The sequence below is a fragment of the Ips typographus genome, linkage group LG2 (genome assembly GCF_016097725.1).
Source record: "Ips typographus isolate SLU linkage group LG2, UJ_Ityp_2.0, whole genome shotgun sequence".
In the NCBI taxonomy this organism is placed as follows: domain Eukaryota; kingdom Metazoa; phylum Arthropoda; class Insecta; order Coleoptera; family Curculionidae; genus Ips; species Ips typographus.
The window spans coordinates 23461461-23473264 of NC_138423.1; the positions used below are offsets into that span (position 1 = coordinate 23461461).

At 34.0% G+C, this 11804-nt stretch overlaps 4 protein-coding genes across 4 annotated transcripts; 1 reads left to right on the top strand and 3 right to left on the bottom strand.

Moving 5' to 3' along the window:
• Positions 1 to 215: 215 nt before the first annotated feature.
• Ras64B (ras-like protein 2) lies at positions 216 to 2695 on the bottom strand. The gene is made up of 3 exons (XM_081972697.1): positions 2457 to 2695; positions 2163 to 2250; positions 216 to 2018 (listed from the first exon to the last, which is right to left on the bottom strand). The coding sequence occupies exons 1-3, from the start codon at positions 2559 to 2561 to the stop codon at positions 1609 to 1611; spliced, it is 603 nt and encodes a 200-aa protein (XP_081828823.1). The 5' UTR covers positions 2562 to 2695; the 3' UTR covers positions 216 to 1608.
• An 855-nt stretch (positions 2696 to 3550) lies between these two features.
• Positions 3551 to 6055, bottom strand: LOC145724382 (cytochrome P450 4d2-like). Its single transcript, XM_081972646.1, has 6 exons — positions 5226 to 6055; positions 4963 to 5160; positions 4718 to 4906; positions 4313 to 4662; positions 4189 to 4257; positions 3551 to 4136 (listed from the first exon to the last, which is right to left on the bottom strand). The coding sequence occupies exons 1-6, from the start codon at positions 5392 to 5394 to the stop codon at positions 3627 to 3629; spliced, it is 1485 nt and encodes a 494-aa protein (XP_081828772.1). The 5' UTR covers positions 5395 to 6055; the 3' UTR covers positions 3551 to 3626.
• Positions 6056 to 7245: 1190 nt separating this feature from the next.
• LOC145724380 (cytochrome P450 4d2-like) lies at positions 7246 to 10011 on the top strand. Its single transcript, XM_081972644.1, has 7 exons — positions 7246 to 7787; positions 7900 to 8097; positions 8147 to 8335; positions 8388 to 8758; positions 8806 to 8874; positions 8926 to 9274; positions 9337 to 10011. The coding sequence occupies exons 1-7, from the start codon at positions 7622 to 7624 to the stop codon at positions 9492 to 9494; spliced, it is 1500 nt and encodes a 499-aa protein (XP_081828770.1). The 5' UTR covers positions 7246 to 7621; the 3' UTR covers positions 9495 to 10011.
• A 507-nt stretch (positions 10012 to 10518) lies between these two features.
• Mat1 (CDK-activating kinase assembly factor) lies at positions 10519 to 11797 on the bottom strand. The gene is made up of 2 exons (XM_081972673.1): positions 11452 to 11797; positions 10519 to 11397 (listed from the first exon to the last, which is right to left on the bottom strand). Exons 1-2 carry the CDS (start codon positions 11573 to 11575, stop codon positions 10580 to 10582), a joined length of 942 nt encoding a protein of 313 aa, XP_081828799.1. The 5' UTR covers positions 11576 to 11797; the 3' UTR covers positions 10519 to 10579.
• Positions 11798 to 11804: the final 7 nt, after the last annotated feature.

Below are 11804 nucleotides of genomic sequence, written 5' to 3' on the forward strand. Positions count from 1 at the left end.
TAAAGTAGATCTCTTATTAGTTTTGTGAAATTAAAAACATTATCTAGCTTTTGCAGTAACTGGTCAGCAGCTTTAATTTGTTTATGACCTTAGTTTTTGACTTCAAATAAAAATATATTAGGTCAAGAACACAATAAATAACTTAAAAATAGAGCATATCCTGGTAAACTTGTGGTTAATTATTTTTGCAGCTTAATAATAATAATGACACCATCTACAATTAAACATTTATTAATCATTATTATCATAGACAATATCGTTAAAATAGAAAATATTATTAAGGCTGAACACAATGTACAATTTATTACATATCATAAATTAAATTACAGGCTCCGTTACCTACTTAAAAATAGCACCAGACATTTTCCGATTTATTGTACACCTACAAAGGAGGTCTGAGAAACAGCTTTATTATTGCAAATGTTTCTGCCAGACATAAAGCATGTTTTTCAGGAAGAGCGGCTATGATATTAAGTAGAACAGTGAATTTCATAAAAGTGATGTACTGTTTAAAACAGGAATAACGTCATACAGTAGTTATTTCCACATTATTAAAGCTTTCCGCAGCTAATCATTATGAAGCAAGCTATACTAGAAATAAGACAAAATTAGGATGATGTCACAAACTGTCAGAAGTTTAAGAGGTGGCTAAAATTAAATACACACATTTGCAAGCATGAAAAATTGACTTATTCCTTAGACTATGGCTGCTTTTCTGTCAAACTTTATTTTCGACTCTCTATATGAGTGTCATAATGCAACAAAAGTTTGTGTGTTTCTATCAAGACAACAAAGAATGTTATCCTGATACAAACGCGCGTTTGTGGACATTTTAACAATTTTAGCGACAGTACTATGGTTGTGACGTCATCACAATTTTGTTTTATTCCCAGTTTACAGGTGTTCCAACTTTTGATGTCCGAACATTCTTTAGTTATTTGCATTATCTAAAAATACTTGTGATAATGTAGCAAAACGTCAGTAGTTAGTTGAATTTAGTAGTTTTAGAACAGTTTAGCGCAACATTTAGCGAGTTTGTTACCTACTTTACAGAGGAGTTTTAGGGTAACATTGATGTGAACACAATATCATTGTTGGCAGTGACAAACCGTGGAAACAATTTGAATAAAAGTGGTTTTGCTGACAAATCACAATATTTTCAATAATTTGTCTACATATTATTTACAAAACCATGTCAGAGGGGCTAAATCAATAGAAGCTACTGTTACTTCTAGAAAAATATAGTCAATATATAAAAATAACCATATCATTGGTGTTCTTATAATTATTCACTCTATATATGGTTTGATGTAAGGTTGCATCCTTTCAATTCTATTAATCCACCAAACATGTAAACTTTATCACATACAAAGCACAGACAATTAGTTTACATAACCTCAATGCAAATAAAAAATTACTTTAACCACTTTACTAAACAGTTGTAATAGCTGAAATATCACTTTATAACTTCAACAGGCTAATAAAGAAAAAAAAACTTCTTTGGTGTTCAATTTCTCTGATATGTAACCTCCCTTTTGACAAAGCATTAAAAATACCAGAAATCCATAAATTTTTGTACTTACAGGAAGTCCACCATGCAACTCCCTATTACAATATACAACACTTCTTCTTGTCCCTCTTCATGTAACTAGGTTTTAATGGTGGTCGCTCTGATAGTTGAAATTTACGCACCACCCTTACCAATTCATAAAATGCATTATCCACATTAATTCTCATCTTAGCACTGCACTCAATATATGGAATTTTTAAATTGCGCGCTAATTGTTGTGCTTCTTCCTGCCACACAACTCTTTGAGGCTCCAAGTCCACTTTGTTACCCACCATCAGCATGGGGAACTCATCTCTGTCCTTAACTCTTAAAATTTGTCTGTGAAATTTGTAGATCTCATCAAAGCTCGAGCGTTCAGTTACTGAGAAAACTAGAAGGAATCCCTCTCCAGAGCGCATGTATTGTTCTCTCATAGCACTAAATTCCTCTTGACCTGCTGTATCCAGTACTAAAAACATTGTTTAATTTATGTGTCAGCAGTTAATTACTTCACTCCATAAATTTTTTATGAGTGTTTATTCTGGATACAAGGCTGTGCCCAGTTTTAGCTCATTAAAATTGCCTAATCAATAATGTTTATGTGCCTACTTACTGTCCAATTTAGCTGGAATATCATCTATAACACATTGCTTAGTATAGGAGTCTTCTATAGTAGGATCATAGTCAGTTACAAAATAACTCTGAAAATTAAAAGTATGATTGAAATTGCAACAGGTCTGTGTAGGTTTACAAACAAGGTTAAAAACATTTTTGCTTTCCATATAAAGACATTTCATTGAATTACATAAAAAAGGTTAACCTAGCTTATGACTGTGCCCACTAATCTTTGGTATAGCAGCATCTGTTATGTAAATGTGTTTTTTGGGGCTTAAAAGTTTTTAATTACCTGTATAAACTGTAAAGTGATGGCAGACTTTCCCACACCTCCACCACCGACTATCACGAGCTTGTAGGTTAAATGACTAGGAGTTCTATCATTAACTTTTGACATTTTCACTTAAAGATTATAATTTCGCAACGTTTACTGCCAAAACACTTGAAATTAAGTGGGAAAAAACGAAAAAAATCAAAGAAAATATAGGGAACAACCTTTTGACTTCTCCATCCCACAAAAAGAAAATAAAACTGATTGTTTTGTCATGTGTCATTCTGTCAACACCCACAAAACTTGTCACCTATCAAACGCTAGTTGTCAATGGTCAAAATATGTTTATCGAATTCAAATAACCACGCCACCACGCTGACGTCACTTGTTGCATTGATTCGTTTAATCTAGAGATGTTTCATTTCAGACCGCGACCCAGATTTTCACCTATTAGTGTCTTTGGTAGTAAAGGGTGCAGAAAAATTAAAAAACAATTTATATTAAGCCAAAAATCAGTATTTTTGGACTTAGTAGTCCAACAATTTAATTTTGATTTTAGTAGTCCGTGTATTGCTTCAAAGTTTAGGTGGAATATAGGAGGTATTTTGAAAGGAAAGTGATGATTTCAGTTTTATTGTAAAGTTTAAACGTCGGCATTTGTAGTACCTTATCCACATTGAAAACCCAAATCAGGGATTTGAATTAATAATTTGTCTCCTTTACACAAAAATCTGAAAGGTTTTTTTATTTGACTTCCCAGATTAATTCAATGATTCGGAAAACTTTTGTTCAAGTAATTTCTCACTTGGAATGAGAAATGAGCTAAAAGGCTCCATTTAAGAAGATTACAAATTGCAATAATGTATGGCACCGAATTAATACCTTAATTGCAAATATCTCGAAAATCGTTGATCTTATAGGGATACCAACTAAGATACATATCGCTCTACCAGAAAAAATTAGAGCAATTTAAAAAAAAAAGATTTTCTAGAAAAAGTTGGATAATCAAATTTGGCACCCCCGAAAACTTTTTGATCTCATAAATAGGCGAATTAAATTATTACTTATGGAACACCCTGTATAGCTTAAGTAGAGTTACTTTTTGTGAAATCATGTTTGTCTTCGGCCATATTTTTATTAAATTTTCACTTTAATACATAGCGTAATACTCCTGGAGAAAGTGATCTTAAATCACCACTTGCACTCTACCAACTTAACATTGACACCGTTATGTGCCTTCAAAATAATTTCAGGAGCCAACTCCAACTCAGAAGAAGGATTGGACAGTAGGATTTCAAAGTGCATCAACATTTTGCTAATTAAAGCCTTCATCTCCAACATAGCGTATTTTTGTCCAATACAATTTCTCGGTCCGGCACTAAACGGCACGTAAGCATATGGCTTTTTGCTACTCACGTCCAGAAACCGTTCTGGCTTAAACAGTTCAGGATCGTCGTGATAGTCAGGATCGCGGTTGATTCCGTAAATAAAAATTGAGAAAACGGTGTCCTTGGGTATAATTTTTCCTTTAAACTCCACGTCATGGTCCAATTCACGAGCAATTGTGGGAACGGAGGGGTACAATCTTAATACCTCTTTGATGACGAGGTCCAAGTACTTTAATTCTTGTAAATCCTGATATGTTAAAGATTTGTCGCGGTCGTCTCCAATCACTGACTTAATTTCTTCACGAATTATTTTCTGTGTAGTGCAAATAAAGTTACGTTTGATTTAGAAAAAAAAGTATACTGACCTGCACTTCTGGATGTTTTGACAAAACGTAAAAAGCAGCAGACATGGCAAAAGATGTGGTGTCGTGTCCCTACAACTTTATGCTAGAGCTACATAAAATAAAAACTACTACTAAGTAATCGTACAGCAAACATAAAAGTGTCGACTTCTTCCCTGATTTCCTCTTTAGTTAGGGGTTTTCCGTTAATGGTAGATTTGAGCAGTAAATCCAAGAAAGTCGTCTTTTGTTTTTGGTCTGTGCGTTCATCATTCAATTTTCGACTTCTCGCTTCTATAACAGAGTTGGTAAACCCGTGCAGAATTTTCAAATATCTGCACTGTCTTTTGTAGTCTTGACTGAATTTAAACAGGAAATCGTTCTTCTTCCAGGTGGAAAATGATCTAGTAATGCTCGTAAGGCACATACCTTTTACCGCATTAACATACTCCAAATTCTTATTCTTTTGTGAGTGTATGTTAACACCCATTGAACTTTCTATTGAAAATGGTTTATTAGTGTTTTGTAGTTTAAGTTTTAGGTGATTTAATACCGCATATAATGTCCAAAGCGCAGGCAGTAACGTATTTGTAAATATCTACAGACTCTTCACCTAGAGGTTCGTTTTTGAGTCTTTGGACTAAAGTGTCTCCGTGGGTGTTAAACACCTCAACAAACTGCTCAAGAACCGAGAAATGGAAGGCTGGTGTGATGATTTTTCTGTGACTTTTCCAAGTTTGGCCTGCACACCAAACTCAAAAAATATATCATTCAAATCCTTTGTTCCTGTATACAAACCATTTGATGTAATTAATCCATGCCCTAACCAAGGCTCAAGAAACCTATAATCTTCACTCTTGTTAATGAGCTTATGTGAAGAAAGTAGAAATTCCAGAAGGTCGTGATCTCTCGTCAGAACAAAAGGTTCTCCAAAAACTTCCCCGTAACAAGTTTTGCAAGGGTTATCGGTGAATCGGAACAAGTTAGTAAGTAGTACTATATTATATATAGAACATAAATGTTATTCCAAATTTGTCGACATGGTATAAACGATATCGTACCTGTATGATCACCTAGTTCAAAAAACGACCCTAAAATCGGTATTTGAGGTATCATGGGCATCCAACTCGCCAGTGCTTTTCGGAAGCGATACATCTTCAACCATCTTTTAACCACGAAGTGCAACAATAAAAGCACAAGGACAGTTAAAACTTGAAGTACCGAGATCATTTCTATAACGCTAAAAAACTTATGTGTATATCATTTATGTGAATACATGGAGACGTGCACTTATAATAACTAATAACCCATTTAAAATAATATTTTTTAAGGGGAATGAAGAGCAATAAGTTTAGTATTGTAGCCAGATAATAAATAATCCTTTTTTACATCTTGATAAGATTGTGAGTGGCAAAAAAATATAGTTTTTGAACAAACAGAGACTATAATACACATTGTATTGTTAATTAAGTATAAGTAATTTTACATTATTTGATTTAAATCTAACTAAACTCGACAGGTCTAAGCAATACAACTAACGACCTTGGTTTCTAACAACAGGACCAATCCAAATAAATATTGTCCTCTTATTCAAACGGAATAAAACGACTTATCTCAACAGCCGACTGGAAACAGTTATTAGCGTATAGAGAGCGGAAAGGACAAGTTTTTACATCAAAGTTTAGTGTTAGGTTATTTACCTAACAAGTGTGGAAAGTGGTACTGCACGAGACAGCAATTGCCCGTACGTCGCAAAGCGAAGTTTGGACAAATAGTTGAAGAGCGAAAAAGACGCTTTCCACATGTGTTAGGTATACAATTTTTTCTACGAGTATCAATTTTCTTAAATTGAACCAAAATGTATAGTGAAATTAATAAAATGAAAGTCTCTGTTTGCAAAAATGATTAAAAGTGTTGTATTAATTGAAAAATTAAATATACAGTTATTGTTTTTTGAATTAAACGTATGATTTTGAAAAATAAAATGAGTGTGGTAAAGTTTACTTTTTTTTCGTGTGTTTTTACCGAGTAAGAAAACAAATATTACATAGCAGTTTGTTGGTAAAACATCTGAGATGTACATAATAATAATAATAATATTTATTTAGCAGAAATGCTATATACAAATACAATAAGGAAAACAGAAATTTTAACAATTAAATAAAAACCAAACTATTACTAACAATGTGCTTGGTTAACAATACTTTAAATGATTTTAAATTTCTACATTCTTTTATCACTTCCGGTAATTTATTGAAATTTAGAAGTCCTTTATATAATAATGAATTTTGAGCTAGCTTACTTGAACATTTCCTATTTACTATAAAGTCACCACGATACCTTGTATTATACTCGTGAATGTCCGAGAAATAATTAATTTTTATACATAAGTATTCAGGCAGTAAGTTGTTTTTTAATTTAAATATAAACAAATGAGCATCAAAGATTACTTTCTGTTCTATAGACAACATGTTTAATGTTTCTCGCATTAAGAACGAAGACGTATATCTATTGCACCTCAATATGGTTCGCATTGCCCTATTTTGTATTACCTGGAATTTCTTTATCTTAAAGTTTGGTAGTCCGCAAAGGAGCGTGGAGCAGAACTGTATATGTGGAGAAGCGATACTGTTATATAACAACAACCTGGTTTGTGACGACAGATGTTTACCCACTCTTGAAATAAAGTTCACTTTTTTTGAATATTTTCTCATCATATAATTGGCATGATCATAAAATTCCAAATACGGATCAAACACTACACCCAAATATTTTACATTCCTTTCGAAAGCTATTCTAATATTATTTATTACTATTTTGATGCTGTCAGCTTGTATGTTGTTTAATTTATGTTTCTTTCCAAAAATGCAAAATTTTGTTTTAGCCGCATTTAAACTTAAGTTGTTCCTACAAAGCCAATTATATATGTTTGCCAAATCATAATTAGCATCATCTTGCATTTGTGCTAGGTCACTTCCCTTTATGTATATCATGCCATCATCCGCAAACAGCTCAACTCCACATCTCTCCACAACGGCGACCATATCATTGAATATGAATACAAGAAGTCTAAATCCAAAAAAGTCACGAACAACAGAGTCACAGTTGCCAAATCAAGTGACGCTATTTTACTGAAAAAACGGAAAAAAAACGTTAATAAGGATATTTTTCACAACATGCGCTTTCACTGCAGGGCATATTTTAAATTGCATCGAAATGGAGACTGCACATTCAAAACAACAATTAAATATAATTGCTGACAGTGATGTGGCTTAATCTTTTTTATGTTTTAGTGAACACAATAAAACACCCAATTGGAGTCATGACAAATATTCACCAAAACCTTCTACGCCCCTGACCATATAACCAATAATTGGCGGTTATTATGCACTATGCAGGAAAAACATTGAGACCTTGTGCTGTTGTGCGTAACAGAGTGTAGGTTAAGGTTGTCAAGATGTTTTTCCTAACAATTTTCGCGTCCTTAGCGGCCATTTTGGTCTACTACGTTGGAAGATGGTGGATGAAGTTGCACAATGCTCGAAACAAGTTGGCCAGTTGGATGCCCACCGCCCCCGGACATCCTCTTATAGGATCTGTGTTCGAATTTGGAGATAATACAGGTATTAATTTTTACCTATAATATACACAGCTCTTTTTGTTTGTTCCTCTAAAATAATAAACAAAAAAGTAATGATCCATTAACAAAATATTTTCAATTCATAAAACTTACAGCTTTTACTCCCAACTTGCACCGTCTGACTGACAACCCATGTAAATCATGTTACGCGGAAGTAATGGGCGAATGGATGATTATTACCAGAGACCATGACCTTCTGGACCTCGTATTAAGCTCCAATAAAATCCTTACCAAAGGTGGAGATTACCGGACAGTAGCCGCCTGGCTAGGTCAAGGCTTACTCACATCAAACGGTTAAATTTAGCCCAAAATATTAACTTTCTCCTCAACAATAAATTGCAGGATTACAATGGAAAGCTCATCGTAAAATGATCACTCCAGCCTTTCATTTTTCAATCCTGGAACAGTTTGTGGACGTGTTTAACTCTCAGGGTGATACTTTAGTAAGGAGTCTGCAACGTGATGCTTTAGGGAAATCCTCTTTTGATATTTACCAGTACGTTACTGCTTGCGCTTTGGATATTATTTGTGGTGAGAACGCTTCGACGTAAAACACTTAATTTGTACAACTAAAACACTTCAGAGACTGCAATGGGAGTGAACCTAAACTCACAAGAGAACCACGACCAGGAATATGTGCAAGCTGCTAAGGATATGTGCAGAATAATAATGGATAGAACGTTTTCATTGTGGAAAAGTTTTGATTGTCTGTTCAATCTATCCAAACAGGGCAAATCTCAAGAAAAAGTGTTGGCAATTCTACACAACTTTACTAATTCGGTTATTGACAAAAGAAGAAAAGAGGTTACAGATCAGCTAAAGGATGTTAAACAGGATGATGTAGGATGCAAACGAAAAATGGCTTTCTTAGATTTACTCCTTAGTACTAACATTGGTGGAAGACCCCTTACTCAAGAAGAAATTAGATCGGAAGTAGACACTTTTATGTTTGCTGTAAGCTATTTCATTCTGTTTAACTCAAAAAAACCAAGTAATTACAGGGACATGATACTACGTCATCAGCTATGTCATCAGCTTTTTACGTGCTGGCAAAAAACCCAAAAATTCAGGTAATAAATTTACAAAGTTGATTTAACTGGCTAGAACCGGTAGTTCCACAGAAAATGGTTCGAGACGAGGTACAAGAAGTTTTCGGTCAAGACGGTTCTACCCCAGTAACACACAAGGACCTTCAAGAACTAAAATACTTAGAAACGGTCGTTAAGGAGATTCTAAGGCTATACCCTCCAGCTACAGCAATTTCAAGAGTTACTGAGGAAGATGTGCAGTATAAAAATCACACAATCCCCAAAAACACTCTAATTGAGTTACTAATTTATTCCGCCAATCGAGACCCTGATTATCACGAAAATGCGGAAGAGTTTAAGCCCGAAAGATTTTTGGATACTTCCGGTAAAAAAATGCCCTTTGCTTTTATACCTTTCAGTGCTGGGCCACGAAACTGCATAGGTAAGAAAACTAGGTATACATCAGTAAAAAAACAAAGTATATTACCTAATAGAGTGTTTTAGGTCAAAAGTTTGCAATGCTAGAAATGAAAACTATAATCAGTAAAGTTCTCAAGAATTTTGAGGTTATTCCAGCCGATCCGGAACAGGAAATGATTATGACCACAGAAGTGGTAATGAAAGCTAAAAATGGTGTCCACGTACAACTTAAACCATTATAAACAATTTCGTTTTCAAGTAACTAATGATATGATAAATGTTGCAGACTCGGACTGTGCAGCGAGTTTGACGTCACGATGACCTAATTTGACAGTTGATGGGAATACTGTTTTGTTAAATTAAGTCGTCGTGACGTAAAATTTGCTTGACACTTGTCTAATATTTAGGACACTTCCTTCTTACATAGCTTTGCATCAACTGGCTAAGTTAGTGAGATTACCTATATGGTTCCCAGAGGCAATTTCAAACTGGTTTCCAACTAAAAATCAGAAAATGTTAGCTTTTATTGGTTGAATCTTCATGTGACATTGCCATTTTCTGGCTAATGGTCAATAGCTGGACATATTCCTCTGATTATTAGTTGAAGATTATTTGTGTGAATAGACCTAATTCTTAATTTTAACATTTTTCAAGAAAACTACAGACATTTTCACTTAAGTGAACTGTAAAAAGGGTAAAAGTAAGTTTAAATAAAAGGTCCTATATTAGGTAGAAAATAAATCTTTGTTGGCATTGGAATTTTAAGTGTCAACCCCTATTAGGGCTTATTGCACAATTTATTGACATCATAGGTTGATTATGACCCACGTTTTGCGATGGAAGGCATTACATATTAAGAATGTAAATTGGTCAGATTGGACTATGAGATGTGTGGTTGTTACTAAACCTAAGGAATGATTAATTTACAATGTTTGGGGATTCAATAATTGTTTGATTTGGGACTTCAATTAGGGAATAGAGCACTCACATACATTTTCTATTATAATAATCTGTGTACCAGATTGATGTGTGGAGCTCTTGATTGAGCAAGTAAAGTGGTAAGTTGACCTTCTGTAAGTACATTAATAAAAAAAAATCGGTATTCTGACCTATTACTATGAACACCCTTTTTATGTCAAAAATGTTTATAATGCATAAATTGCATATTGATTGACATAAAACTTGCCTAAATTCATAAATTTTAAGTAAGAACTAATGAGGATTAACTTCATACATAAAAATGTATGAAAAAATAAATAGAAACTGTTTGAAATAACCACAAAAATAATTTATTTCTTACCTGTCTAATAACAACAAATTGCCTAGACTATCCTGTAGCAGTAACATGATACAACCCCATCATGGCTTCCTGCAAAGCTCTTGTGCATGCAATGTTGGTTTTAAAGCCTCCAGCTCTTTCCTGTTCAGTTTCCCCTCGAATATGACTAATAAATCCTTTTTTCAATACTTCCTCATCTGTAGGTGGTTGTGGTCCATCTGGTTTTATCACAATTGGCCTGTACTCATATATGGGACCATCATCTGTAGGTACTGGAAGAAAAGTGGTTTGAGATTTCCTGCCAAACTCAATTCCACTTGAAAACTTGGTGATTTTAGGCTGGGGTGGCTTTTTGATCTCTTCCTCATCCACTTTGGCCTGCTGTGCAAATGTTTCCAAAATGTTTTTGGCATCAGTGTTGGAAAACATTAATTCATCAATTAAAGCCTCTTTGCGCTTCAAGCGCTTTTTTTTCACTTCACTTTGTTCTATTAGTATTTCTTGTTTGCGGGCTTCATTCATGTGTTTTTCCATTTCAAGCATTTCCTCCAGCTCATACTCTTCCCTACCTATTCGATTTTTGTTTTTCTGTATTGCATCTTTGTTGTCTCTTTTATACTGTTCAATTCTCTTATTTGTATTGACTACATCAATGTTATTTGTGAGGTTGTAAATGATGGTTTCTATTTCTTCCAAGTAGTCATTGTATTCCTTCAAAGAGGCAAAGTCTTCTTCCTTTTTATTAAAGTCTCTAAGCACTCTACGACGGATGTCTACTTCCTTTTCCACAGTGGCATCTTCAAAAAGTTGTACTCTAAAGTTGTTGCGGCGAAGAGGTATTTTACAGTCCGGGCAGCTACCAGAGCCTGTAACATTATGATTTAATGAAATAAAACCATAGAAAACATACAAATACAAACCTTTTAAAAAGAGCAATTCCACGCAACTTTCACACAAACCGTGTCCGCAAACATTTACCATCATTTTTAAGGATGGATTTTGAAATTTTGTTGTGCGGCATCTTGGACATGCAAAATCGTCCATGGCTCTTATTTTTCGGATACTAAAATTGGAAAATTGGCACTACAATGAGGGTTTTATTTATTAGCAGAACACTTAGGTACTTTTGCTTTAGAACTGATTAAAAAAAACAAATCAAATTAAGTTTACTGTTTACTGTTTAATGTTTTCGCAGTAAACATCCCAAATAAAATAAAAATATTACTATTCTATAAAATTGTAAGGTTAGGAGACCGTTTGTCATTATTGTCAC

Coding starts and splice junctions, on each gene's coding strand:
- Ras64B (XM_081972697.1), bottom strand. CDS start 2,561: ATGTCAAAAGTTAATGATAGAACTCCTAGTCATTTAACCTACAAGCTC. Junction 2,251..2,456: donor TCACTTTACAGTTTATACAG/GTAATTAAAAAC, acceptor TTTAATTTTCAG/AGTTATTTTGTAACTGACTA. Junction 2,019..2,162: donor TATTCCAGCTAAATTGGACA/GTAAGTAGGCAC, acceptor CAATGTTTTTAG/TACTGGATACAGCAGGTCAA.
- LOC145724382 (XM_081972646.1), bottom strand. CDS start 5,394: ATGATCTCGGTACTTCAAGTTTTAACTGTCCTTGTGCTTTTATTGTTG. Junction 5,161..5,225: donor TGAACTAGGTGATCATACAG/GTACGATATCGT, acceptor TATATAATATAG/TACTACTTACTAACTTGTTC. Junction 4,907..4,962: donor TGGATTAATTACATCAAATG/GTTTGTATACAG, acceptor TTTGGTGTGCAG/GCCAAACTTGGAAAAGTCAC.
- LOC145724380 (XM_081972644.1), top strand. CDS start 7,622: ATGTTTTTCCTAACAATTTTCGCGTCCTTAGCGGCCATTTTGGTCTAC. Junction 8,759..8,805: donor TAGACACTTTTATGTTTGCT/GTAAGCTATTTC, acceptor AAGTAATTACAG/GGACATGATACTACGTCATC. Junction 8,875..8,925: donor CAAAAAACCCAAAAATTCAG/GTAATAAATTTA, acceptor GTAGTTCCACAG/AAAATGGTTCGAGACGAGGT.
- Mat1 (XM_081972673.1), bottom strand. CDS start 11,575: ATGGACGATTTTGCATGTCCAAGATGCCGCACAACAAAATTTCAAAAT. Junction 11,398..11,451: donor GGAATTGCTCTTTTTAAAAG/GTTTGTATTTGT, acceptor ATAATGTTACAG/GCTCTGGTAGCTGCCCGGAC.